This window comes from Colletotrichum siamense, assembly GCF_013390195.1.
Source record: "Colletotrichum siamense strain Cg363 chromosome Unknown KSG_Cg363_contig09, whole genome shotgun sequence".
Lineage (NCBI taxonomy): Eukaryota > Fungi > Ascomycota > Sordariomycetes > Glomerellales > Glomerellaceae > Colletotrichum > Colletotrichum siamense.
The window spans coordinates 763,863-790,553 of record NW_023501022.1 but is presented as its reverse complement, the minus strand read 5'-3'; the positions used below and the strand labels follow the sequence as shown (position 1 = coordinate 790,553).

At 55.9% G+C, this 26,691-nt stretch overlaps 5 protein-coding genes across 5 annotated transcripts; 3 read left to right on the top strand and 2 right to left on the bottom strand.

Moving 5' to 3' along the window:
• Positions 1-670: 670 nt before the first annotated feature.
• On the bottom strand, positions 671-2,374 carry CGCS363_v012979 (uncharacterized protein; the record flags this gene model as incomplete). The annotated part of the gene is made up of 1 exon (XM_036644828.1): positions 671-2,374. The coding sequence occupies one exon, from the start codon at positions 2,372-2,374 to the stop codon at positions 671-673; it is 1,704 nt and encodes a 567-aa protein (XP_036489437.1).
• A 1,014-nt stretch (positions 2,375-3,388) lies between these two features.
• Positions 3,389-4,099, bottom strand: ORM1 (the record flags this gene model as incomplete). Its single annotated transcript, XM_036644827.1, has 3 exons — positions 3,389-3,436; positions 3,492-3,850; positions 3,964-4,099. The coding sequence occupies 3 exons, from the start codon at positions 4,097-4,099 to the stop codon at positions 3,389-3,391; spliced, it is 543 nt and encodes a 180-aa protein (XP_036489438.1).
• Positions 4,100-7,665: 3,566 nt separating this feature from the next.
• On the top strand, positions 7,666-10,053 carry AIR2 (the record flags this gene model as incomplete). The annotated part of the gene is made up of 1 exon (XM_036644826.1): positions 7,666-10,053. The coding sequence occupies one exon, from the start codon at positions 7,666-7,668 to the stop codon at positions 10,051-10,053; it is 2,388 nt and encodes a 795-aa protein (XP_036489113.1).
• A 5,391-nt stretch (positions 10,054-15,444) lies between these two features.
• CGCS363_v012976 (uncharacterized protein) lies at positions 15,445-17,460 on the top strand (the record flags this gene model as incomplete). The annotated part of the gene is made up of 1 exon (XM_036644825.1): positions 15,445-17,460. The coding sequence occupies one exon, from the start codon at positions 15,445-15,447 to the stop codon at positions 17,458-17,460; it is 2,016 nt and encodes a 671-aa protein (XP_036489114.1).
• A 3,598-nt stretch (positions 17,461-21,058) lies between these two features.
• Positions 21,059-24,717, top strand: tcsB-1 (Two-component system protein B; the record flags this gene model as incomplete). The annotated part of the gene is made up of 3 exons (XM_036644824.1): positions 21,059-22,880; positions 22,929-23,811; positions 23,859-24,717. 3 exons carry the CDS (start codon positions 21,059-21,061, stop codon positions 24,715-24,717), a joined length of 3,564 nt encoding a protein of 1,187 aa, XP_036489726.1.
• Between the last annotated feature and the right edge of the window lie 1,974 nt (positions 24,718-26,691).

Sequence of the window (26,691 nt, the reverse complement as noted above, 5' to 3'; positions counted from 1 at the left end):
GCACATACGTGAATGGCATGTACACGCTACTTGCACCTACGTCGCATGCATTCGACAGCACGGGTACATGTATCAAGGTTCGGAACACCGAAGATGAGACGGGTGTTCCGCTGCTTGGTCTCTGCGCGGGCAGCCAGGTTTTTGGAGGGACAAAACTGCTAGACTTGCCGTTTCGGGAAGGAGGGGGGCAATTGCGAAGTTGTGTTATTCGAAACGGGCAAAAATCTGCGGTCTAGACTTATAAGTTGTACTTGCTGACAATTTCATTGCAGAACACTACTCTCTGTTAACCTATGCTTTTGTTTTGTTCCCTATTCTGAATGGCCCGTCGTATGATGAAGACAGAAGAAGACAAGTGACCCATAAGGTTTGCTGAAAATTCAAAGTGCATTACCGCGAATCTACCTAGTTCCTTGTTCCATTACATACTCTATCCTATTCCCTTTTCTCCGTCCCAAATTAGATTCCACCGCAAAACACAGTCTCCTTTTCTTTTGTTTAATATTATCAACCGGGTGCGTACAAGTGTTCAATACCCCTTTTAAGATCCCAATGCCAGCAGCAAGAAGCTGAAGAAGATCGAGCGGCCTTTTTCAAGACCACTGAAACATTCCTTCCCTTCCTCCCATCGCCAACGGGGATCCACTGCTTCCAAAAGCTATGATAGCGCTTAGAAGAAGGCGAAGGCCATGGCGATGATGGCAGCCAGGGTGAAAGGAGCCTGGAGGCTGGAGCTGCCTGCGGTGGCGACCTTGCTGGGCTGGGCCGGGGGCTGGGCGGGGGGTTGAGCGGGAGGTTGAGCGGGAGGTTGAGCGGGAGGTTGAGCGGGAGGTTGAGCAGGAGGTTGAGAAGGCGGCTGAGCGGGAGGTTGGGCAGGCGGCTGGGCAGGAGGCTGGGCGGGCGGCTGAGAAGGCTGCGAGGGAGGCTGCGACTGCGAGGGAGGCTGGGCAGGCGGCTGGGCAGGTGGTTGGGCAGGCGGTTGGGCAGGCGGCTGGGCAGGAGGCTGCGAGGGAGGTTGAGAAGGAGGCTGAGCGGGAGGCTGAGAAGGAGGTTGAGCGGGAGGCTGAGAAGGAGGTTGAGCGGGAGGTTGAGCAGGCGGCTGGGCAGGAGGCTGCGAGGGAGGTTGAGCCGGGGGTTGAGCGGGAGGCTGAGCGGGCGGCTGGGAAGGAGGTTGAGCGGGAGGCTGCGCCGGCGGCTGGGCGGGGGGTTGCGCGGGAGGTTGAGCCGGGGCGGTAGGCGGGCTGACCGGAGCCGTGGTGTTGGTGTACTTCTGCTTGCTGGGGCTGGTGGTCGCCGGGGGAGCGGGAGTGCCCTGCTGCGAGGAGACGATGACAACCGGAGGCGGCAGGACGACGACCGGAGTGGTGGAGTGGTGCTTCTTGGCGGACGTAGTGACGGGCGGCGGGAGGATGTTGCTGTAGTAGGTCACCGTGGTGCAGGGCTTGGTGCCGTTCGCGGGGATGGTCGAGGTGATTTTCGTGTAGTGGATAACCTTCTTGGACGAAGAGGGGCAAGGGGTGGTCTTGGGCTTCATCGACGTAGTCTTGTGCTTGGAGGTGGTGCAGGGAGTCGTCGTCTTATGCTTGGAAGTGGTACACGGGGTAGTCTTAGGCTTAGATGTAGTGCAAGGAGTGGTAGTCTTGTGCTTAGACGTAGTGCAAGGAGTAGTCTTCGGCTTGGAAGTGGTGCAGGGAGTAGTCTTAGGCTTCGACGTGGTGCAGGGAGTAGTCTTAGGCTTCGACGTGGTGCAGGGAGTAGTAGTCTTGGGCTTGGACGTAGTGCAGGGAGTTGTCTTCGGCTTGGACGTAGTGCAGGGAGTAGTCTTCGGCTTGGAAGTGGTGCACGGAGTAGTCTTGGGCTTCGACGTGGTGCAGGGCGTCGTGGAGCGCTTGAGGGTGGTGCAGGGAGTAGTCTTAGGCTTTGACGTGGTGCAGGGCGTCGTAGTGGGCTTCTTCGACGTAGTGCAAGGAGTCGTCTTCGGCTTAGACGTGGTGCAAGGAGTCGTCTTCGGCTTAGACGTGGTGCACGGCGTGGTGGTCCGGCGGCGGGTGGTGGAAGTGGTGCAGGGCTCAGTCACCTTGCGGGTGATGGTGAAGTGGCCCCTCGTGATGACCTCAGTCCTGGTCTTGGTGATGGGGTTGACGATGATGTCGGTCTTGGTGGTCGTGACCGGCTTCGGAGGAAGGACGACGACCGGGGGTGTGTCGACCGGAGGAGCGGGGAAGTCGTGCTTGGGCGGGCTCCAGGGAGCGGGAGGAGCGGGGAAGTCATGCGTGGGCGGGCGCCAAGGAGCCGGGCCGGGGTTCGGAACGGGCATCTGGGCCCCGGCAAGCCCGGAGAGGACTGCCACAGCAGCAGCAACGGTCACCTTCATTTTCAAGAAGAAAGGCTAAGGAACTAGAAGAAAACGATTGTAAGTTGATAACGATTGACTGAGTGAAAGAGTTCCCGCCTTCCCGTAATGTGAGCGAACGACTGATGGATGAGGAGAGAAGAGGGAAGAGAAAACCCTTGAATCTCCTTCAACCATCTTATACGGGGGCTCACAGGGCAGACCATCGGCTTGATGGTGTGCTGGCCACAGTCGGTCAACTTGTTGAGAACGTCCAAGCCATTGCAGCCAAACTTGAGTTGAGATGGGTTGAGACGCGCCGAGTCGGGTTGGCGTATTGAAGTTTATGCAATGAGCTCCTGATATCCTAACCATGTCCGTCGGAGGGGCGGCCTTTCGAAGTTCATGGCTGCAGGTAAAACTTTTCTCATGGCATTAAGAACCTCTTTGGAGGTCGTGGCTGGAGCAAAATCTCGGCGACGCTGCCAGAAGTTTTTTCATCACTCCATTGATCGGCGATGCTCCTTGGGCATTGGAGGCAATGCTGCGACTTGTTGAATTTTTCACATGGGTCTCGATGAGCCCGTCTTCACCGATGGCGGACAATCCTCAATCTGTGCCTTAGTATTGATGAAAACGCTTGGGTACATATGGTGGAGCCTCTATGTTCGGTTCTTTGCTGAATCGTCCACCCCTCGCTTTTCGGGTTGCGAAAGATCATAATTTGCAGACCAGGGCGCCGTACGTCGTGTCGTCATTTCTGCAACACACAGAGTGGATGATCTCTGCAAGCCTTCTGGTAGTTCTGACTCGAAACAATAAAAGTGGTGATTCTGGCACCTCGAACCGTCTCTCGACGAAGTCGAAATACTCCGTGTCCAGTGCTCCCAAAGCTCCCGTGCTTCCGCGCTGTTCCTCGACACTCATCCGTGTGTATTCTCCGTTTCGTTCTCCGACCATGCTTCGCTATGTATGCCATCTCTCGACTCCAATCTTTTTTTTGATTCGCGCGACAAATACACAATCCAGCCCCTAAACGCCATGTTGCCATGCAGCTCAATCGTCGGATTCGCCAGAAAAGAGACCGACTCTCATCCGGTGGCTCTGTGTCTGATGTCAGCCTAGGGCATCCTTGCGAAAACAGTGGGAGGATACGTACAAAAGGCAGCTTGGGGATGACGACTCCAAGGACGGCCAGGAAATTGATGATGAAGTAGGCCAAGTCATAATGGGTGTAGTGCGTGCTGAGGAGGAACAGCATGATAGGCACGCTAAGAAGAAACTTCTTTGCGGGGGTGTACTGGGCGCCGTCGTCAATCTGCTCCCACATGTTGAGGTTGTCAAAGGCTCCGCCATTGAACTCGAATGGCACGCCACGGACGTAGTGGAACATGATGTACGATCCGAACATGTAGGAGATGTTGGTCAGGGTCCATGACGTCTCCTGGGACACGCCAGGCATGATGTCGTAGAAGATCTTTAGGCAGAGAATGAGGACGAAGTGGATGGTCCAGGCACCTGATTGTGGTGGTGTTGTCAGTTTTTTTGTGTCTCAATGGGGAGGGGAGGCACGCGACAAGCACGAAAGGGGGGAAAAGCTTCCTGCGGAGCTCTGCGCGGGGTTCTCTCACCTTTGGCATTGACCCAGTTCGCATTCAAATTGGGCACGACGGCCTGGTCACTTATTTGCTCGAGAGTCTCGGGCGGCTCGTAGTGGACTTGAAGAATGCTGCTAGATCTTCTTCTGCGGGCACCGGTATCCGCCATTGTTCTGTACGATCCGCTGCCACGTCGCGGAGGATTAGTGGCCGCGTCGTAAGAGACGGTGCGAGAAATGAGAATTGGGGAAGACAGTTTGGCGGTGTTGAAGGGGTGTCGGGAGAGACGATCGGGTGATGTTCGAATGGAAAGGGCGAAGGAGATGGAAGCGGGTAGTTCGGGATCGTCGTTCTTGGTCCAGATGATGCTGGAAGCTGGGCCGGCGATGGTGTGTGATGGATGGGAACCAATTTGCTCTGGCAGCCCCCTTGATGATGTCACGGGGTTCGGCGAGCAATTCGCGACGGATGAGGCGCGGTATTCTCGATAGTGGTGATGATGCGAAAGAATTGATGGGAGCGAGAGACGAAGAAGCAGTCGTCGAGACTGTAGACGGTGGAAGGGAGCGTTGAGCTGTAAATGTTGGGGACGGTGTCGTCGTAATTGGCTACTTGGCAATGGGATGAAGGAGAATTAGATATTCATAGCAGCGGACGAGGGACCTCAGGCCTGATGGGGACGACTGGGACAGGAGAGGAGGAGGAGACTGGACCCCGACACGGACTCCAGCAAGTGTCCTCGCGGACGTGGAGGCACACAGGACACACACTGGACACACTGCCTGCAAGGGCAACCAGCGAGCACTTCCCAGCTTCGACCCACTCCGACCCCGGCAAGGCGAAGCAAGACACGACGAGATTGGTTCCGAGTGGACAAGCTGGGGCAGCAGCATCGACTAGCGAGCCACTGGGCCACCGCCAGCACTGTGGTCACCACTAGCCACTGGCGAGCGAGCAGCTGCTGCCAGCTCTGAGAACGAGCAGGTGCCAGCCCGCCCGCCCAGCCGACATGAGGAGCGGGCAGGCGAGCGGAGCGTGGAGCCCCAGTCGCGAGACGGGTCAGGGTCGCTCATTCATTCAGGGGACCACCCCAATTTGCACACGGTGCTTGCTGCGAGATTGGCAGTACAGTGTTGACAGGCACTGGTGGGACTTCCATGTCACTGAAGAACCCCAGGCAGGGCAAGAACACTAGCAGGCAAGAAGCAATCCGCGGCCTGCGATTTCTCAATCTGCCTTATCTTTTGAACTGGCCCGGCTTGCTGCCAACGCTGAACAGAACATCCAGCCCAGCCCACCAAACAAAAAGAAACGAGTCGACTCCGATCGCATACAGACGACACTTTATCTTGCCTATGGGCCCCGTAAAGACGCGCCTAGCGTAGCACAGCACACGTCACCCACTCCTCCTCCCCTCAGAAGCAAGGCGAGGCAAAGCAAAGCAAAGACTGCAAAACAACGCACAGCACGGGCTGAGACCCGCGACCCGGGAAGGATCACTGACGACCCGAGGGATGCTGCAGCAGCCCAGCTACTCACACAGTCAGATGGACGGCCCAGACCCGAGCGAGCATTCGACGTACCACTGTCCCGCCGCAAGCTATCCGTACTGTTAGCTACCCTGCATGTGCATCTCGCTGCCGGACCGCCTGCCTGGCTGTGCAGCACCGGAAGGACGGAGCACTCTGCGGCATAGGGTTCGCCAATGCTATCTGCTAGCGGAGCCGGGGAGAAACCAGGAGAGGGGTTCCCCTGGCCAATGTCTCCTGGGAACATGCCCCTATTTCCAGACATTTGGCGACGAGAAGCCCAGACGGCTGAGGCGGCTGGCCGGGCGGGAAACAAGCAGACTGGCTGGAAACTCAGAAACGCACTGTCGACTTCGGTTGTAACCGTTGGGTCGAGACTGAGTCTGTCTGCTCCTATGCTCCTTTACCAAGCACCAACAGCAACACACGGCATGAACATGCCACCACCACCTTTTTCCGTAGCAGGCTAAGCTAAATCCTAGGCCAAGGTAAGCTTAGAATCGTCAGAAAACACGCCGATACGGTTCATCAACTGAGGACATCCACGCCAATGTCATGCATCTCCCAACATCTGGGGGCCCTGGGATCTAGCCACGCTGGGCAGACGAGGCCACGGCCAGATGCAAAGGAATGGCACACCAAATTGTCTGGCGTTATTGTGGAAGCACTGTCCAGAAGCCAGACTCACCTCGGTACTCCGTACTCTCGCCATCCAAGACATACGGTGTTGCTCGCCCTTCCCACCTTTTCCCCCTCTCGACCTGAGGAAAGCTACTTCAGTAGCAGGTTATCTGAGCTAAATCTGTCTCTCGCCTTCTCCACTAATCGGGCTGTGCGATAAGTTATTGACTGTAGTGGTTCGTTGCGTTGCGTGGGATGAACGTTCAAGTCCTGGCGTTCCGGGATATCTCACCGAAGCCGAGGAGTGAATCTGCACTGCTGATGGAGTATCAAAAAGTCTGTTTCCCCATTCGTACCGAGCCCCGTTTGTCGTCTGCCGATATCTATCAAGCTGCCCGTGTTCATCTGCCGTCGTCACTCTTAGCCTGCAGAGATCAGCAACACTTTGGACGAGGAAGACACGTCAAATCGCCCGTTGCGATACCGCGGGAATCCGTGGCGTGTCTTGCTCCAAGAGGATCAAGGCAACGCGACACTTGCACGCAACTCATGAGACCACAAGCTGCCTGTCAGCTGTCGAGTCCTGTCACTCATCATCTTTTCCTTTTCGCATCCATCACTCTCAATAGTCCGGGCCCTCAATCGCGCGCCATCTGCAGGGCTGCGCTCGGTTCAGGGACAGGAACAGGAACGGGAACCAGACCAGCAGGCGCGACCACTGACCAAAGATCGAGCCTCATCTCCGACCACAAGGGTTCTGGCTCTGCTAGTACCTGCTCCAACCAAACCGTGCGGTTTGCATGCTGCCGGGTTGTAATTAGATGGAAAGCGATAGGTCCAATAATGCCGATTCTAGAAGTCGACACTTTCGCTTCCGCATCCCGCCCAGTGGAAGCGAAACCGCCTCAGGTGCTCCCAATCCATGCACTGTCAAGTGCCTTAATTAGTGATGCCCCAGAACATGAATCGTCCTCGAGGGGCAGTTGGCACTGTGCAGAGGCCCGCACCTCGAAAAATCGATCCCAACGGTGTGGACGGCAGGCACGGTTCGACGATGCAGCGCTGCAGGAAGGGACCTGCTCTGCTCGGATTGTGTCGGCTATTCTTCGGCTGACAACCCCCAGTTGGTTTGTGACGTCGAACAAAACTGGATACCTGCATACAATTTTTTGACCCAGGGCGGCCAATTCATCGCGGACGCGATTGACGACGACATACAACCCGCGAGATCGACCATCTCTGCGTCACCAGGACGCCAAAGTCTCTTCCAGCACACATAGAAACTGGCTCTTGCGCAAGTTGGATCTTAGAGATTGGGTTTGAGCCGGCCGTTTCGCGCCAACGCGTCTGCATTCTCTACGATTCCTCAGGTCTTGTAGACGTCCATACTCGAACCGTCAGACATCAACATCAAAGGCTTTGGAGCCCTTTCATCTATTTTCAGGAAATTCGTCGATTCTTTGATCGCTGTACTCAAAGCTTCGACGTGGTTCTCACGAAGTCGAAAGAAGCCTAAATCTTAATTCCGGCCTTGTACAGACTGTTGTGGCCACTTGGGCTCACTTGGGCTCACTCATCACACAACATGGAAACTTCAGAACAGACAGAGGCGGTGCCGGTATCTAGCGAGGTGGTGGAGGCCACTGAAGCAGTAGAATCGCAGCAGCCGTCAAAAAAGCGCTCATTGGAGGATATGCAGCAGGACACTGAGCCCGACGCATCAGAGCCTCATCAGGCATCACCACCGGAGCCTGAAGCCAAGCGGCCAAAGACCAGCCAGGAAGATAAGAATGGGACCGCGGACGTCGTAGAAGACGAGAGTGCTGAGGAGGGTGAGTTGGAGGATGAGGACGATGCATCTGAGAATTCAGACTCTGGCTCAGAAGAAATGGATGGTGAGGAGGACGACGATACGAGGCCGGCGACGACGGCAGCCGTTGAAAAGCCCGATGCAGGGGCGCAGCGGACGACGCGATCCATGGCAAAGGCCCCGGCCCAGGTTGGATGGAATCAAGGCATCACGTCCCAGATTCGGACTTCATTAGGCGGGTCTGCAAAAGCTGCACCAGCACCGTTCAAGGCCAAGTCAAAGGAACCAACGCCGGAGCCCGAGGCTGAGGCCGAATCCGAACCTCAATCCGCAACAGAAGCCGCGCCTTCCCAAGCCCCTCCACCTGCCCCCGCCGACAAGGACACCGCAAAATCCAAGAAGAAAACACGACAAGAACTTAAGCAGGAAAAACAAGCTGCTCAGGCTGCGTCGGGCAAAGAAAAGGGCCAAGACGAAAAGCCCTTTGAGCACAGTGGCCTGCTACTTCATTTGCCTACCAAGAAAAGTCTGTTGCAGCCCAAGGGTAACAATCTGGGCGCAGGCGTTTGGAAGGCCAAGTTCAAGAGCTGGTGTCAATCTTTCATCAGCCGCAACATCGACCAGCAGGACCGGCTCAACGCCGACATCGTCGTCGCTGCCCTGCAAGCGTATATCAACACTCGCGCGCGCTGGACAAAAAAGAAGCAGCAGGGTGTCGCCCTAGCCGAGTCTAAAAAGCCTCAAACGAAAACCGACATTGCTGCGAACCTGGCAACCATCCTGAAGAACGACGATTACTTGAACATGACCACAGGCACAGGCACCGAGGATTCACCCATGGTCATCGACGACGGAGACGACGACGATGTCCAGGAAGTCCCGCCTCCCAGCAAATCCACACCCGCTGTCGCGCAAACCGCTGGTTCAGTCAAGACGGAACACTTGGAAGGAGCCCACGCCTCACCTGCCGATACCCAAGAAGACGAGCTCTCGGACGAAGAGATGGAGAGCGGTCGACCGGGCCCGGCTATCATGAGTGAGGAGGAGGATCTGGCTGAGCAACGCAGGTACTTTCCCGGCCTTCCCGAGTCTGAGCGAATTTGCATCTACTGCGCTACCCCCGGTCATATGTCGTCTGCGTGCCCCAAGACGGCCTGCAAGTTTTGCGATTATGAAGGCCACTTTTCTTGGAGCTGCCCGACTCGCGAGAGGTGTACTAAGTGTCGCCAACTGGGCCACGGCAAGGGACAATGCACGGAGAAGCTCATTCACCTGGATGAGGAGGGCATGGAGTGTGCCACGTGTGGCTCCCAAGCCCACGAAGACGATGACTGTGAGGACCTCTGGCGGTCTTACCAGCCTCGGAGAGGCGCGATCAAGAAGGTCAACGTTCTCCCCGCGTACTGTGGTGCATGCGGAACCGAAGGACACTACTCTTCCGACTGCTCTCTCCACGCCAACAAGCCTCGCAGCAAGACTTGGGCACTTAAGAACAGAGACCTGTACTTCGACAAGAACGCCACCGAAGGGCCGATCAGTAACTTTGCCAGTGTGCCTAATGCACCCCAGCTCCAGATCAAGGGTGCGTCCGCCGCTCGCAAGCACATCTTCTACGCCGATAGCGACGGGTCTGAAGAGGGCGAGTTCCTCGGCCAGAAGGTGAAGCCGCGCGCCCCACCCGGAAACATTTCCTTGTCGACCAATATCCAGCTTGGCAATTTCGGTGGTCGTGGTGGACCGCAGTCGCAGCCTCAGCAGAACGGGCGCGGCCAGCAACGCGGTGGTGGTGGTGGGTGGTCAGCGCAGCAGCCTCCTCTTCCTCCTGGACCTCCCCCATCTGGCCCAGCACCGACTGGCTCGTACTCGCGCATGTCGAGGAGCTACAACAATCAGAATCAGTCGCGACCGCAGGCTCCGAGCAACGGCACTGGCCGGGGTGGGCTGCCTCCCAAGCCTCCAGCACCGCAACTCGGCTACCACAGCGTCGCCCCACCTCCTCACAACGGACCGGGACCGAACGCGAAGAAGCCGCGGACCAGACAGTCGGGGGGCAATGCGCCTACGGGACCCTCGCACCATCAGCAAAACGGTGGTGGAATCTCTTCTGGGGGAGGAGGAGGACGCCGCAGGGGTAAGAACAAACGCGGTGGGAGGCAGGGATGAAGGTTCTAAATTGATTGGTTGGCGCGCAACGGCGACGTTGGCGTGTGGGCGTGCCGCGAGCGCGGGTGGATGGATCAAGCTGTCACGGGTAGAGAGGACCGACGTCGGGGTGGCGGGAGAAAAGCAGCAGCACCAGCAGCATGCGCGACGACTTGTACGACCTTTTGACATTGCGCGAAATCAGATGACAGGGCGCGGCGCGAGTGAGGTGCGCGCGCGCTGTGGGAGGTGGGAACGGAACGGGGGATGGTCAGCCTCGCCTTTTCGGTTGGGTGCAAGACCTTTTGACGAATGCGCGCCGCGGAGGCGTTAGCTTTACATTGGCAATTGGAGACGGAGACGGCTGCTCGCCGGCCTGCAAATGCAACTGCAACTGCAAGTGCGACTGCGGTAAGCGAGCAAACGTGGAACCCCCCGTCCATCGAAAAGTGTGTGGATCAGATCAGGACCAGCAGAGCAGTACGGACAAAGAATCTGGGCTCTCGTGTAGTTTTGATACCCCCCCAGGCATATTTGCGCACAGAATAATTGAGACTTGCTTTGCGAAAATCGGCCCCCCTGTCGGATATCTTGATGTGTGTAAGTCGTAACGTCTGCCATCCAGCCTTCGAATAATCACCCTGTAAACGCAAGCACCGGTCTGCCATGCAAATCAAAATATTGCGCTCATCCATCCTTGAAAAAGACGCAAAATAGTAACGGCTCGGTGCGAATCGACGGGCACTGCCAAGGTCTCCTGTTGAGTCACGGCCACGACGACGACAATTCCGAAAAATTCTACCCTGTTCATGAAAGACATTGTCGGCGGCGCATTTTCGTCGCAATCCGAAGGAACCTACGGTGAGAGAAGGGAGCCCGGGGAGAGAGGACAGATATCCCGGTTTAGCACAGCAGGCCGAGTCGGAGATTTTTACAGAGCTTCAGATAGCAAGAAAAAAATGTGTTGATCCTCGTGATGAGCTAGGGGGTGTTGGTTCAGCAAGGAAAGAGACGAGGATTTCAAAGTGTAGGTGAAGGGAGACGACGGCTGGCCGGGGCCGGGGTTGTGAGTATGTGCGGGTTGAGGGTGAGTTGGACTTGGATATAGGTAGGTAGGTATGTAGGTAAAAATTCGGCCCAGGGCGCTTAAGCGGTGTTGTTAGTCATGTGGTGGTCCCTCGGCAAGCCACGTCGACATGGGGAAAATTCGAGGACGGTCAATAGTCTTTCAGGGCCCGGCAAGCTTTCTCTTTCGTTAGGCTGTGGACGAACGATGCCCGGGAGTGTCGGTGAGCAGCAGAAAATTAAATTGTGTGGTGGTGGTTGTCGTGATGTGCCCGACGGTTCCAATTTTGATATTCGCAAACCCTGGAAAATCGACAAGAAAAAAGTTGCATGTGGGTGTTCGTGGTCGGGATGGGACGGGCCACCCTTTTTCAGAGGACAAGACACATCCTGGAAAACGTGGGTTGTGGGTTTCTGTTACCTTGTCCTTGGGAACGACCAGCCGGGGGTCGACGGAGGGTCTCGCTTGCGGTTGACCGACGACGACGACGCCGACGAGGATGAAAACGGGACTGGACACGACGACGACGTGGCCCCGTCAACCATGCCCGATGATGTCTATTCAGAATATGTCTGCCATGGAAACCCGGCCAACGTTCAAGGGGTTGGGTCCGCGGTGTCGGGGGCTGCAGTTGAAGACGATGCCAGCTAGCTAGGGTAGGGGGGATGCGTTGCGTTTTCCGGCGAGGCATGGGGGTTTCGATGGGGATGAATGGTGGTTGAAGGACCCGACGACGGAATATCCAGGGGAACTTTTTTTTTTCTCTTTCTTGGTCTCTTGACTCTCCTTGGTGGTAGGTCGTTTATTCGTTTTCGTCTTTCCAGCAGCAGTTGCGTTGTGGACACGGCACACACACAAACGAGTGACGATCAACCGGGGGGCGGCTGGCTGGCGGGCTGTTCACCAGAGATGCTTCTTCATCCCTTGTCCGTATGCTTGTTGTCTTGTCAAGGCCTGTGTGGTTGTGGGAACAAACCAACCCTTCGCGGTATCCGTATTGTGGATGGGGGTGGGCTGGGGTGGAGGGATAGGATGGCTGCGAAATGCTGCATGGGATATGCGAAAGGGAAGGAACTTGCGGCGGTTAAGTATTGCAGAGTAGAGACTTTCCGTGTCCTCTGTACAAGTCTAGCTGAGATAAGCTTGGACTTTCTCAGTCTGTAGAGTGTTACCGAATTGACTGAAGTTGGAGTTGACGGGGCGGGCGGTGATGGGATGGTAGGTCATGCAGAGGTGGACTGAGTTGAGGAGAGAGACATTGTTGTTGTACAAATACGGGTGTAAGTCGTTGGCTGTATCAGAAGTGGTGGTGTGTGGTGGTGCTAAGTGTTGTGGCAGTCAGTGTCAGCCCCGTTTGTTGCTGTGGTGGTTGACGAAAGCTGGGCGGAGGACCAGCCAGCGACTGGGGTTCTTGTTCCCGTCGTTTCAACCGGAGCCGAACCATTCAAAAAGGGCCAGAGAGAGGGAGAGCCTTGTGGGAGCTTTTGGTCTGCTGCTGCTGCGTGTGGGCTTCGCAATGGGCAACATACATGGGCAACAGCAACATGCAATGCAGGCCGAGCGTGGTCGAGTGGCTGCCGCTGCTGGTCGCTGCTGCTGCGTCCTGCGCCGTGTGGGGTACCTTACTCTACCTACCACGCACGGGTTACCCGGGGGGCGTGTAAGCGTGTCCCGGCGCGGGCTCTTTCGGGATTCGCAGCAAGAATGGTGGTTGCGCGTTGGATATCACTGGTCAATTGGCAGCCAGAGAGAGAGACGCGGACGTGCAACCCCCCCTCCCATGCAAAATGCAGCACCTAGCATGCGCTTGCAGAATATGTGGGGAGAAAAGAGTCATCGTTTTGTCCTGCTGTCGGTTGTCATCCGGACAAGGTTTACGGTTATGGGTTACGGTTGAATTTTTGGTTTTCGTCTTCCACTTCTTTTGCTGCCCACTGGCAGTAGCCAGCCAGCCCGTGTGCCGTCCTACTGCAATGACATGCCTCATGCACCCACCGCACCATGTCCCGGCCAGAAACCACACCCGACTTACACGTAAACCGCATCCTCAAGCAGCAAGCATCACATACAAGGGACACGAGAGCGAGCCCACACCCCTATTTTTTTTCTCTTTCGTTTCTTGCGATTTTGCGTGCGTCTGAAGCGAAAAACGGGACTGACGTCCTGGCCACAGCCCTACTTTTCTGCCCTCATGACTGTCGTCACTTTTCGTCTGGGTTGGTTGGGAGGGACCGGATGGGAATGGTGGAGCGTGTCTCTCTGCAGTGTGTCCTGTGGATGCGACGGGGGTGCCAAAGGGACACCTCTCGTGCTTGGCGAAACAGCAGCTCAACCACCACCACCACTGCCATCATCATCATCATCATCATCATCATCATCGACCGTCGCGATGATCCCATGCGACGTTCCAACGGCCTCCTCCGTCCTGACGCCACAGGCGCTCTGGGCGTTCCCAGGCGCGTTTGGGCATCTTCATGCCATGCTGAGATTCAAGACATTAGTGCCGTGGGAATGAACTATACCACATGAGAGGAACCCTTGACAGGAAAGCCGCAAACTCACCTTTTACACAATAAACCTCGCGCATGTGTGTGTCCGCGTTCTAGCTTCCGACCTAGCTCGACATCTCCAGACCGCCGCGCCGCGAAACAGCATCATCGCCACCCAAACAACCTCTCCTGGTAGGTCTTCCCTGGCCCCGGTTCCCTGCCAGAAAAGGCGGATCGTCGTCCGGCGGCGCGGTGGTGGATCCTCCCAGCAAAAAAAAAAAAAAAAAGTGGCAGCGCTTACCTTTGGAGCATTTCTATCCAGCCAACGCGTCTATTCTGTGCCACGCGACGTCTACACGTCAAGCCGCGTCCGTCCAATCACACGGCCCCGAAATGCCAAATGTGACCAGCCTTTCGAGTTTCTGACCAATCACCTCCTGTTGACGCCAGGGATCCAGCGTGCAAGTGTGGCTTGGGGACGTTTCTCTGTGCTGCTTATCGATAGCGCTTCTCCCACGGACCCCCAGCTGGTCCCCTCCCCAGTCTTTGCAGATCGCTCTCCCCCCCGTCCGTCCACAAGGCATTTTTGTCGTTTTCCTTTTTCGAGGTTTATACCATCGCGAGTCGCAACGGACGGGCGATGGGGCCGGATGAGAGCTACCTTGCTCGTGGGCAGCAGACACACCTCCCCCCCGTTCCGGCACTAGACCAGGGCGCCGGCATGCAGGACGAGGACAATCGGTCTCATGGCCGGATGCCTCTCGACCACTGGGACGACATGAAACGGGCCTCTCTGGCGTGGGAACCTGCATTTTCCACTGGCCTTTCTGCATCCAAACTAAGGTAGTCTTGTTCCCGAATCAAAAAAGATCAACCAAGCAGGAAGAAAAGACCGCAAGGCCGACCAACCAAATCCCGCAGACACGCTATTCTCGACCTTTGCCCGTTCGGGACTGTCTCTCTCGTCTCTGCTCTGCCATACCATACACCTCGAGACACAACCGCATCCCACACACGACAACTTACTTCCCGTCTCTCTGGGGGGCGTGTAACGAGCGCGGCATCTACGTGTGGTCGCCCAATGCCGTCCCTCGCTTGTTGTCGTGGAACCGTGGACCCGTGGACCACCACGCTTTTTCGCCCTCCCCCGGTTCCCGTAACCTAGTCTCTGCATATGCAGGTCTCGACAGAGGTGACTCACCTTCCAGTCGTTCCCTAAGAGGGGCGACGGGACGATGCGGACTAGGGGGGGCTGGTTCCAACTCTCGCGAGAGAGGCTCCATCGACGAGCAGCAACAGGAAGACTGAGCTCCATCAGCCTTTTTTGGTGGTTTTCAGAGTTTGTGTGTGTGCTGCCGCTGCTGCTCTTCGTCCGAAGTCGAATCAGTCCCCCTTGTCCCATCCCAACGTATATCTGGAAAAGACATCCCGCATCCCACCACCTCGTTGGCCTGATTTTCGAGACCTCTTTCTCATCTCTCACCAATCCCGGTTTTCCATTCCCCCAAGGCGAACGACTTGTACGAGTCTGACTGGATAGCTCACTCCGGTTCAGACGTCTCATATTGTGAAACTTTACTTAATCGAGCAACCCAAAAAGTTTGAATACCCTCATTCGCCATTGCCAGAAAAGGTCCATTGTGTTCTAAAATCTTACTTTTAGCCATCTTGAATCCCACCCGAGATCCCCTCAGTCTACCTCTTCCCTCTTCTTCAACCCTTCATCCCACTATAGTCATACGACTCTGGGTTGAACAAGGGACAAACGGATCCATATCAAAGCCATCAGCCTGTATTAGTGGAGGAAAGGACAGAACCAACTCTAGATCGCGGCCACCGCAACGACATGAGATCAACATGGCCCAGCAACAACACACCCCGTTACTGTGCCTGTGGCAGAGGGAAAACTCCCACCTAGGCCAAAAGGTCCTCGACCTCCTCCCCCGCGCCGACGTCGCCTCCCTCCGCCTCGCCAGCTCCGCCTGCTGCAACATCGCGACCAAGCCGCTCTTCTGCCGCGTCCGCGTCACCTTCACCGCAAACACCTTCACCAAGCCCTCCCGACTCCAGGCCCTCGCCCGCGTCGGTCACCACATCGAACACCTGCACTTCCACTTCGCCCACACCGACGCCACCTTCCTGCCGCCGCTCATCCACCCCGCCACCGGCCGCGAGATCTCCTTCCTGTACACCCCGCACACGAGCATGGCCTCGGTGCTCGCGAGGCCAAAGTACGCCAACACGGAGCTGGGCGAGATCCTGACCCAGCAGTACCCTCCCCTCTTCCACGCCGCCACCAATGTGCCCAGCTTCATCAACGCCATGAAGCACTTCTCCAACCTGCGCCACCTCACCATCCGCTGCCCCGGCCAGGGACCCCAGGAGCGTTACCGCAGGGACATTGTCGACTACGCCCTCATGAGCCTGCGCATCGCCGTCGAGCGGGCGCCCCTCGAGAAGCTCATCAAGCTGTCCCTGTCGGGCATGCACCCCTCCGCCTTCAACTACCTCCGTCACGTCCCCGGCTTCGGCGCCGTCCCCTCGGCGGGCCGCAGGTGGAAGCAAATTCGCAAGCTCAGCATCTCCGTTGAAGCGTGGGACTTTTACGGCCCGTCGCCCGGCCTGGACCATCTCAAGATCATCGACGACTACATCCGCGGCTTCTCCGGCACACTCGAGAAGCTCAACTTCACCTGGCTCGGCCCCAAGGGCCCAAACCCCATCGCACTCTCCGCGGATCCTCTCTTCGCGCCCCCGCGCAACTGCAAGAAGCTCTTCGCGGAGGTCACGTCGCCCATGTCCCCCCTCCCGCCGGCGCCGGCCCGCAAGCCTATGCACTTCCCGCGCTTGCGGTACATGCAGGTGCGCAACGCGACCATGACGGCGCCGCAACTCGCGGATCTTGTCGACGCGCACCAGAAAACCGTCAAGGAGTTCGACTTCGACAATGTCGTGCTCATCAACGGCGGCAGCTGGGACGAGGCGCTTGCCCCGCTGATGGAGCCTGTGTCCTCCAAGAGCGACCTCTGGTCCCAGCACTCACACTCTAGAAACAATTCCGAGGCAGGCAGCTTGCACTCGGAGCCGTCCCACGAGGACTTTGACCTACCCTCGCCGTCGGCTGCGGCTGCGGCGGCTACCCGCGAGCTGCTTGACTTTGACCTCAGCAGTGAGCTACTATACGTTAATGATGAAGATGACCACTATGACCTGTACGATGGTTTGGACGAGCGTCTGGACGAGGATCTGGACCCTGATGTCGCGGCCGCCAAGGAGGCCAGCACATCGTTTAGCACAATACTCAAGAAGAAGCGCGTGCACCGACGCAGAAAGCACCGCAAGGACGATGGCGGCAAGGAAAAGGAGGCCTCCTCTTCCAAGCATCACAGGAGCAGAAGCCAGAGCCGCCACCGCAAGCACAAGCACCACCGACAACCGCCCCCGGTACCGGAAGAGGACGATGTCTTCCGTCCGTCAACGCCGGTGCCCATTATCTCGGCGCCTATTCAGGATACCTCTTCGCACCCGGTGTTGCTCCAGCCGGCTGTGTATGATCCCAACGCAAGCCGACTTTCAGACCCCGAGGACTGCATCTCGTCGGTGCAACGCAACATCGAGCAAGAGGAGGCGCACCGCGTGCTTGCCGAAGATGCGGCGGCGCGGGTCAGCGCGCTTCGCAAGGCCAAGGCGGCGGTATTGATGAAGCTCTCCAAGGAGTTCAGGAGCAAGACGCCAGGCCCACCCAAGGACTGCAGCATGCAGACGAGGCTCAGAGAGGGCTTCTTTGGACGCAGCTTCGTGAGCGTGCTGCCCGACGACCGGGCCATGTCCAGCCAGTCTGCGCTGGTCCCGCTCATGTTTACGAGATCATGATGAATACCCAAACAAAAACAAAACAACGAAACCCAGAAAAAAGCCCCATCGACTTGACGACGAAACACCTGTACATTCTGTTATCTGTTACCTTATGTAAGTCGGGAAATAGGACGGCGCATTGGATCCATGTTTTCGGACGGATTTGGGACTTGGCTGTCGGAAAGGAAAGGCAACAGGAAACAAACCCAAAGGCTCCGGAGAGTCGGGTCAGGCGGGAACGGAATGGAACATGACAGGGATGAGGGGGGCTTTATGACTCTTGTAATGACTGACGATACACCACTTTCTTCTTCTTTGTTAAAATTTAAGAGATGTTTGAACCTGAAGACGATGCGTTTGGTGATCCGAGCGAGTGTTGTTTATTCGGCGAAAGTGCCGCCGTGGAAAAATTGTTTCCTCTGAACCGCCGAGAATTTTCTTGGTGCCGTGAAACGCGGATGAGGCGTGTGGGAGGGAAATGCCGAGGGACGGGACCCGGATAGCGGAGAGCGAATGAGGAGGGCAAAGTCTGAGTAGGTCGGAGGTGCCGCGGTGGACTCGGCGAGAAGCGCTCGAGTCTCGGTGAGGTCGACAGCAAAGCGGGTGGGCAGACCGGGAGAACCTGGATAAATGGGTGCAGGCGACGTGCGGCGCAGTGGAGCAACAACGCGTGTTGAGTGGTCGTTAGAAGCTCCGAGAATGACAAGTAAGATCTCGACATGCTGACTTGTAGTGCATTGCTTGGGTAGTTATTGAAGCTGCTTTCGGACCCTGCTCCATGCAACGGAACGGGAGGCGCCAGTGGTACTGCTGAGCTACCTTAGTCGACTTGTACGTGTGTGGTCAGTCAGTGTGTCCATAGGGCGGCGGCGGCGGCGAGCGTAAAGTAATACTGCGTAGCAATGTCAGCCGATTGTAGGTCTCTCCAGAATGCAACTCCCCCGCTGCTGGCGGCGGTCGAGAATGTGACGGCTCATACGATGGGCGGCGAGTTAGCCCGGACAGGCTGACGCATTCCCGTTTTTGTTCATGGAGGAACAGAAGGTTCGCGGGAAGGGAAGGCTGGTGAGATTCTGCAGCCACCGCGCAGGGAGAGAGCCGCTTTCATCCGAGGCGTTTTGACTTCCCGTCGCAGCTTTGGAGTGCCTTGCCCACATTTGTAGCCTCATCTCCGGGGCATTTCTGGCTAGGCCGCGGTCGCCGGTGGTGGTTACTTGCGAAGCCCGGGCAGCATGATGGGTGGTGGTGAAGGACAGGGGGACGTGGTGGAAGATGGATGGGGATGGATGGCGAAATGGGTGGAAAGGACAAGGGTAGGGATGATGGGTTGAAGCGAGCGAGGGCGAGGTGTGAGATGGAATTCGGGGATGGGGGGGGATTTTGGGCGAGGGACAGATGGGAAACGACCTAGCGAGACTGTGGTCTGCCATGCCGGAATGGGCTCGAGTTGTATCCGTAGATAGGGAAGACGTGGACGGGGGCGATGTTCGATCACCCGGTGGAAGCACGATCTCGATGAAGAAGTGGGAAACGACAGCTAGGAGGCGATGGAGGACTGGACGGGAGGCACCGCGACTGAGTGCTGAATGGTGAATGGATGCAGGATGCAATTGGAAAGAAAAAAGCCATCCCTCGTGTTCCTCGCTGTTTGAGTGCGCGGTGCATTGCCCACTCTTTGGCCTCTGCCCCCCGTGGCAGCCGTGGGCAACCTATCGAATCTTCCCGGCTGGGTCCCCTGGGCACGTCTGGGAAGGGCCTAGATGCCCGTGGACCGCTCCCCCGTCGGGACTTCCAAGGGCCCCCAGCACACGAATGGGACGAGGGGTCCCTGTCGAACGTGAGCAGCGTTTGGGCGAATTGACTTCTTGACTCCGCTGATCGATGATCGCTGTGCGGGAGAGTGACCTGCTGAGTACATCCCTTTCCTCTCACTTGCATCCAATCCGGCCACTACTTACCTACCGACCTACTATGTAGATGCGATACAGAAAGAATACTGGCCGTGCTCTTTTACTCGGGCACCTACCTAGTCACTGCCTGGCCAGTCAATGGCGGTCGTCAGCCAGTGCCATGATCAATTCAAAACACATCCACTCGACGACGATCCGGGGAACTGCTGCATCGCCAAGCTGTCTCCTCCTCCTCCTCCCGCTCAACCCAGCTCGTTTGTGCCACCGTTCCACCACGTCGTTCTTTGTACATCTCCCGATTCTGCGATTGAACCAAAACATCGACGACGACAACAACGGGCTTCGTCCTTCCCTCAGCAACGACGATCAATCTTCGGCCGATGACTTGTCGTCCGTGTATCCGTCTAGATGGCCGTGCTGAGTGAGTTCTGCAGCCGCAAATAGCAGCCACGGCACTCGTAGTCCCGTGCTTTGCGCGGCCACCCACGTATGCTGTCCGCCATGTTATCCCCCAGGCGCGTACGTGAATGCTTCTCGACGGCCGTCGTACCTACGCCCGCGCCAAACGACACGAAAGTTGCCAGTCAGCAGTCGAGGGCTGAGCAAGCCCGTTTCTCCCCTAACCTTCGCCCTTACGAGACGCTACGCTGTAGCGTCCTCTACACGTGTGTGATACTTGGCGCTAAGGTACCAAGGACGCGGTAGCCCGTCTTCTGTCCTGGCTTGCTGAAGCCCGTCCCTTCCGTCCCTGAGGTCGCTGGCCTCGATGACAGCCAGCTAAAGCAGCTCGCGGAGGTATCTAGATAGCTAGTAAAGGCAAGGTAGGCAGGTAGGTAGCTAGAAATGCGCAACACAGACGAACCGCTCCAGCTCCGGCGGCATCGTTACACAGACAAACGGCAGAAGAAGCTTCTCCGAGTCAGAGTCTGAATCTTCAGCTGCACCTCTTCTCGCTCGTGGTGTCTTGGTAATCTCGCAACCTTTCTTCGTCCTTGCCGTTCTGGACTGTTTGAAGGGAACACAGCAACCACCATACCTTGCCTTGTCCGAAGCGCTAGACCTGAGTGAGCTCAGGTAAACGATACGTACCCGCCAAGTACTCCCATTGCGCCTGCAGCCTCTACTCTCCACTGCACCTCCAGTGTGCCTACCCTGGACCTGGTCTCAATGGGACCTGGATCCCAGCTCCTCCCGCGACTCCACCCTCAGCGGTCTCTCATCTTCTTTCTCCTCGCCCTCCTCAGCCCATTTCCTTCTACCAATTTTACCCTCCACCTCAACCAACCGAGAGACGAGAAGACGACGTCCTCGCCGCGTCTGCAAATCTTCTGCCTCCTCGACGACTGACCGAACGGACGAGCTCGCCGTCTCCAAAGCGAAGACCGACCCAGGAGCGCATCCCGAGGGCCGCCGCTGTCACCCTTCCCTGTGCAATTTAACGACAGACACGGCTCCCCGGCTGCTGCTGCTGCTGCTGCACCTCGATCAAACGGAAACGAACTTTTGGCAATTGCGGATACCTCACAACACAACCGCTTTCGCCTTTGGGCGCCCGCGTGCCAAGCACAACAACAAAACCTCCGACTTCCATCCCCCGTCACGACAAAATCGCCAAACGTTGCTCGAGTCGGATCTAGGGTTCACTACTGCAGACGATGAATGCCGCCCAGACCGCGCCAGACTCCTCGTTATAGTCTGTTTCGAAAATGGGCATCAGGATCGCCATTCGAGAACAGCTCGCCTTCCTCGTGGTGATTGCTGTTCTTGTTGGCTTGATGATCCTGTCCGTTCCTGTCTGGATCTATGTCAACCAATTCGTCGCCCAGGTTGAAGGACGTGAGCTTGCTCTTACTGCCTCATTGAAGGCATCTCGTATTTCCTCCGAGCTCGAGCTCGTTCAGACCAGCATCACCACCATCTCCTCGCGAATTCTCATCCAGAAGTCCCTCGATGCTTTCTACAATGGCAACACCAGCGATTCAAATTGGGTCAATGCGAAGGACGACCTCAAGAGTGCCCTTAGCGTGGTCTCTCTCACTGGATTGTTACAAGGCAGGCTTTACTCGCGTAACACCACGGGCAACAAGTATGGCCTTGTGAACGTCACGGGCGATTCCATTCCCGATATCGAGTTGCCGTGGACTGCAAGCGGCAACAGGACCCTGCTCTCGGATACGCCAGAGGGCTATCCCCCGGATCTTTACCCAAACATCACTTATGCGGATCTCGGCCGCCAAAACCCATACAGAAACAACACCAGGGCCTTCTCTGCGTATGCCTTCCCCGACGTTCGTCTTTCTACTAATGGTGGTCTGCTCCTCGGCCCGCTTGTTCTCAACGAGACTGCTGCTCTCATATCGATAACTGTTCCCATCCGCGACAACGAGCTGCCGGATTTTATTCTCGGCTACATGACGCTCGTCGGCCTGGCGAATTCTTTGATCAGCGTACGCAACTCGCGGGAGGGTCTAGGTGACACCGGCCTTGTCCTGCTTGTCGGGCCGACGAACTCGTCCAATAGGTTTCCAATTGATCAGCCGGCCAGCAACGCTACGTATCTTCCCAACCGAGATACTTTTGGGAACGTGCCGGTCAAATTTGTGCTTCCGCCGAATCCGTTGTCAGGACAAGACGATCGACACAACGAGCGCAGCTGGGCCAGCAGCAAGGATGACGAGCCTTTCCCAATGAAGGACTATCCAGCAGTCTTTGACTCATTCTCCAAAAAGTTTGTTTCGCCAAATAATTCCAGTTCCATGCTGTCAACGTACAACGAACAAGGACTTCCTGTTGCTGTTGGATTTGCGAGAACCAACACGGCCCTCGTCAACTGGACCGTCGTTGTCGAGCAGGCAAAGTCTGAAGCAGACGCTCCGATAAACACGCTCCGGAATATCATTCTAGGTTGTGTATTCGGTACAGCAGGTCTGATAATCATTCTCATTTTCCCATGCGCACACCTTAGTGTCATGCCCATCCGCAGACTCAAGTCGGCCACAGAGAAGACAGTCCAACCACCAGGCTACGAAGATGGCGACTGGGACGACTTAGATGACGACGAAACCCCCGGTTCCGGTGCCATCTCGTCGCGATCCCGGCGTTCGAGAAAGGATGGAATCATTGCAGCGGTATACAAGCTTGTCGGATACAAGCCAAAGGAAAAGCCCGCGTCCGAACACGACCGCGACTCAACCCGTCGTATTTTCAAGATTCCTGGCAAGGTCACGGACAGGAAGCATTTCATTACCGACGAACTCACCGAGTTGACCGAGACCTTCAACGACATGAGCGACGAGCTGGTCAAGCAATACTTGTCGCTGGATCAGAAGGTTCTTGAGCGGACGCGAGAACTCGAGATTAGCAAGAAGGCGGCCGAAGCTGCTAATGAAAGCAAGACGCTCTTTATTGCAAACATCTCACACGAGTTAAAGACGCCACTCAACGGAATTTTGGGAATGTGTGCCGTTTGTATGGAAGAGAACGATATTCTCAGGATCAAGCAGTCTCTCAAGACGCTTTACAAGTCAGGTAAGCCTCCGTTTGGCGACTTTTTGTGAACGTTTCTGACGGTTTCAGGTGACTTACTGCTTCATCTCCTTGAGGATCTCCTCAGTTTTTCCAAGAACCAAATCGGCCAGCAGCTCAGTCTTGAAGAGAAGGAATTCCGGTTGGCGGACATCCGTTCACAGATTCTTACCATTTTCGACAAACAAGTCAGAGAGGGCAGAATCACTCTGAATGTCAACTTCCTCGCATCCGATGTCATCGAACTAAGCCCCGAAAGAAGAAGCATGGACACAAGGCTACCAGCTCTTGGGCCTCACGGTACTGGCAGATTGAAGGACATGTGCCTCTGGGGCGATACGCACCGGATTCTCCAGGTTATCATCAACCTCGTTAGCAACAGCTTGAAGTTCACCCCGGCTGGCGGTAGGGTCGACGTACGGATCAAGTGCATTGGCGAGGCAGAGACTCCGGCACTTAATGGGGAAGGGAGCCGCTCATCTTCGTTTTCTAAGGAATCGCGGAGACACGGCAGGTCTCGGCACCGAGTCGGTTCCAGCTCGAACAACTCGACAAGCTCCAGAGCCAACTCAACTACCGAGAATCCTAAAGGCACTGCTCTAACCATCAACCCAATGGAGCCCAAGTCAAGCCCGCACATTCACATCCGAGAACGATCTCCAACGCCGCCACCGCCAGGCGCAAAGTCGTATATATTTGAGTTCGAAGTGGAGGACACTGGCCCAGGTATCGCAGAACACATGCAACAAAAGGTCTTCGAACCTTTTGTGCAAGGTGATCTCGGCTTGAGCAAGAAGTTTGGTGGCACAGGTCTGGGTTTGAGCATTTGTCACCAGCTCGCAACCCTTATGGGCGGCTCCATCACGTTGAAGAGCACTGTTGGCGTTGGTACGACTTTTACCATGCAGATTCCTCTCAAATATGTCAAGGACAGGTAAGGTTCTCCATCAACGGGGAAACCTTGAGGCTAACACCCTGTAGAACTTCGAGCACGGCATCTAGCAGCATTAAGTCTCGGCCTCCCAGCGTCGATACAATCGAGACTTCAGATATACCTCGAGACCCTAAACGCAACTCTGGCGGAAACCATACACCTATCAAGCCTGCTGGCGAGACAACGGCTAAGAACCTGTTGGAGCAACAGCCCAGGCTTGTCGGTCTCAGCCAACCCTTTTTCGCGTCGAATCCCGCACCAAAAACAAAGAGGAACACGAAGGAGTCCCAGATGGCAGCGATCGATGCCGCAATAGCTTACAAGGGCGAAAACAGTGGCAAGCTACGGGTCCTCGTTGCCGACGACAACTCGACGAACATCGAGGTTGTGAGCAAGATGCTCAAGCTGGAAGCAGTCTACGACGTGACGATTGCCAAAGACGGGCAGGAGGCATACGACCTTGTCAAGGCCAATATGGACAACAATCAGCGATTCGACGTCATCTTTATGGATATCCAGATGCCAAACCTCGACGGCTTACAATCCACCAAGCTCATCCGTCAAATGGGCTACAAGGCACCCATCGTTGCTTTGACGGCCTTCTCGGAGGAGAGCAATGTCAAGGAATGCATTGAGAGTGGCATGGACGAATTCCTCAGCAAGCCTATCAGAAGGCCTGCTCTGAAGCAGGTGCTGAAGAAGTTTGCGACGATTCCAGAGGAGCCCGAGACGATCAGCCAGACAAGGAAGACGACGCCAGAGTCAACTCCGCAGAAGGCTTCCAACGGCTCAGCAGTCCATAAGGAGACCGTGAACGAAAAGGCAGATGCTATATTGCCGGTTCAGGCAAATGGTCAAGCCAACGGTCCCTCATCAGAACAATACCTCTCGGAGAAGGGGACGTGATTGACGTTTAACGACTTTCAAGCAGACAGTTTTCTATCGCGTTTTTTTCAGTCGCTGCATTACTAGTTGTTTCGCATAGGATTCCCCCTTTCCTTTCGTTTGGAAGCGACTCAAACAAAAAAGTTGGAGTGATGGCGTTCTATAGTTGTATTTTGCTTCCCTATGTCAAGATTTGTACTCGTAATGATATTGTCCGAGGAGGGCACCGAGGCAGCAACCCGCCTTTAGCATACATGCTTTTCTTTGGGAACGACGCATTGAATGGGCTGGGACAGTTGCGTCAAACGAGACTACCTTTCGGTCTTTTTGCAAACCTGCGAGGAGAGATGAAAGATTTGGAGAGGGGGAAGCATTCACCACATGTAAAGAGGAACGGGAGGCAGACAGATCACGATTCTTTGTCATATAGTGCGGTTGGCGTTCCGGGCGTACACGACGATATCCGGGACGCATGAATCCTCCTCCTCCCCGCCAAATGACACGGGGAGCGAAGCGAGTTGATGGTTGGAAAAGGGAAACAAGGCGGTGAAACGAAAGCAAGGAAAGATAGAGAGAGGCACACGACGTGGCACACGTCCCGTCCCTTGGGGGCACCTTCTTTTTTGGACATATACCTTAATGTCGAGAGTAACTACGGTAGACCAATGATTTCATTGGTTTCGTTTTCTAATCACCCCCCAAACCTACTCTTGTGCCTTTTGCCATCTCGTTGATATCACGGTTCTGTCATGCCATATGTGTTTTCAATAGCGCGCATGTAATACCGCAACCACTGCATACCGAAATCCTAGCAAGCCTTCCAACACCTGCCGCATCCAGCCTCATCAGTCTGCTGTTGCTCATGTTCACCGCTGATCGTGGACCATGCTAAACAGAGATAGATGCAGGAAGACGGGTCCCGGGGAATTCGGGTGCGGATACCGATGCCGCGATGGTGTTTGGTTTGGTTTTGGCCCCCCTCCCTATCCCCCCGCCTTCTCGGAATCTCCGCATTCGGATGAGCGGAGCACGTCGGCATCTCGACTGAGTCCCACCGGGTCCCCTCTTCCTAAGCGGATTGTGGTGGTGGAGGGGGCAGGTTGGCCGTGGGCAGATATGACAGATTGCACATCGTGGAGAGTCGAAACGGTCACGCCGGATTGTGCTCATTTACACCTGCGGACAGCACGATGGCGTAGCAAGACAAGTCTATCTCGGACGTCGTGGTGCCATAGAGGCCATAAAAGGTGCTTCATCATTGCGGGATTCATGTACGTTGAGTACCACTCGTACTTTCATTTTCATCACTGCGTAATACAGACCAGAAAGAAACGAGTAGAAAAACCAGAAAGCTGCTCGAACAATAAAAAGATACCAAACTCCAATCGGTGTCACTATCCGCCCAGTCGCTGCCATCGACCGAGGGACCCGATTATGTCCAACTCCATTTCGTGCCCGACCCGTTTAAGTCCCGTTTGCCATCCAGGACCTAAATTCGCACACTTTTGCAACCCTCCCTGTAGTTACCGTTTCCCAGCCAGCGCCACCTGGCGAGAAAGCATTTGAGGGTATCACCGCCATCGAGTACAAGTAGGAAAAATCGAAAAACAGAGCACAATCAGAAACTACAATCGCCAGCGTACAAAAAAAAAAAAAGTGAAAGAAAAGAGCAAGCAAATCAACAATTGCTAATTTAAACTGACGTGGTTAGGAAACGAGGAAACGAATCATGCAACAGTTGGGCCGTTGATGGCGCGGTGTCGTTGCTAAGCCAGACTCGACAGCTCCGGGGTGGAGACAGCCATCGCGAGTCTTCGGCGAGAAGAGCTATCCATGTAGTGCTCTGATAAGAAGCGTGTTGAATCAAATAAGCTCCGTTTGCGTCATAAATGCCTCTGGTGGAATCAGAGAAACGAGAGCCCCAGAACTCTCACATTGATGAAACGGGGCAGGCGATAAGAGTCATGCGGACTCACGCTGAGTGGGGAGTGGTTC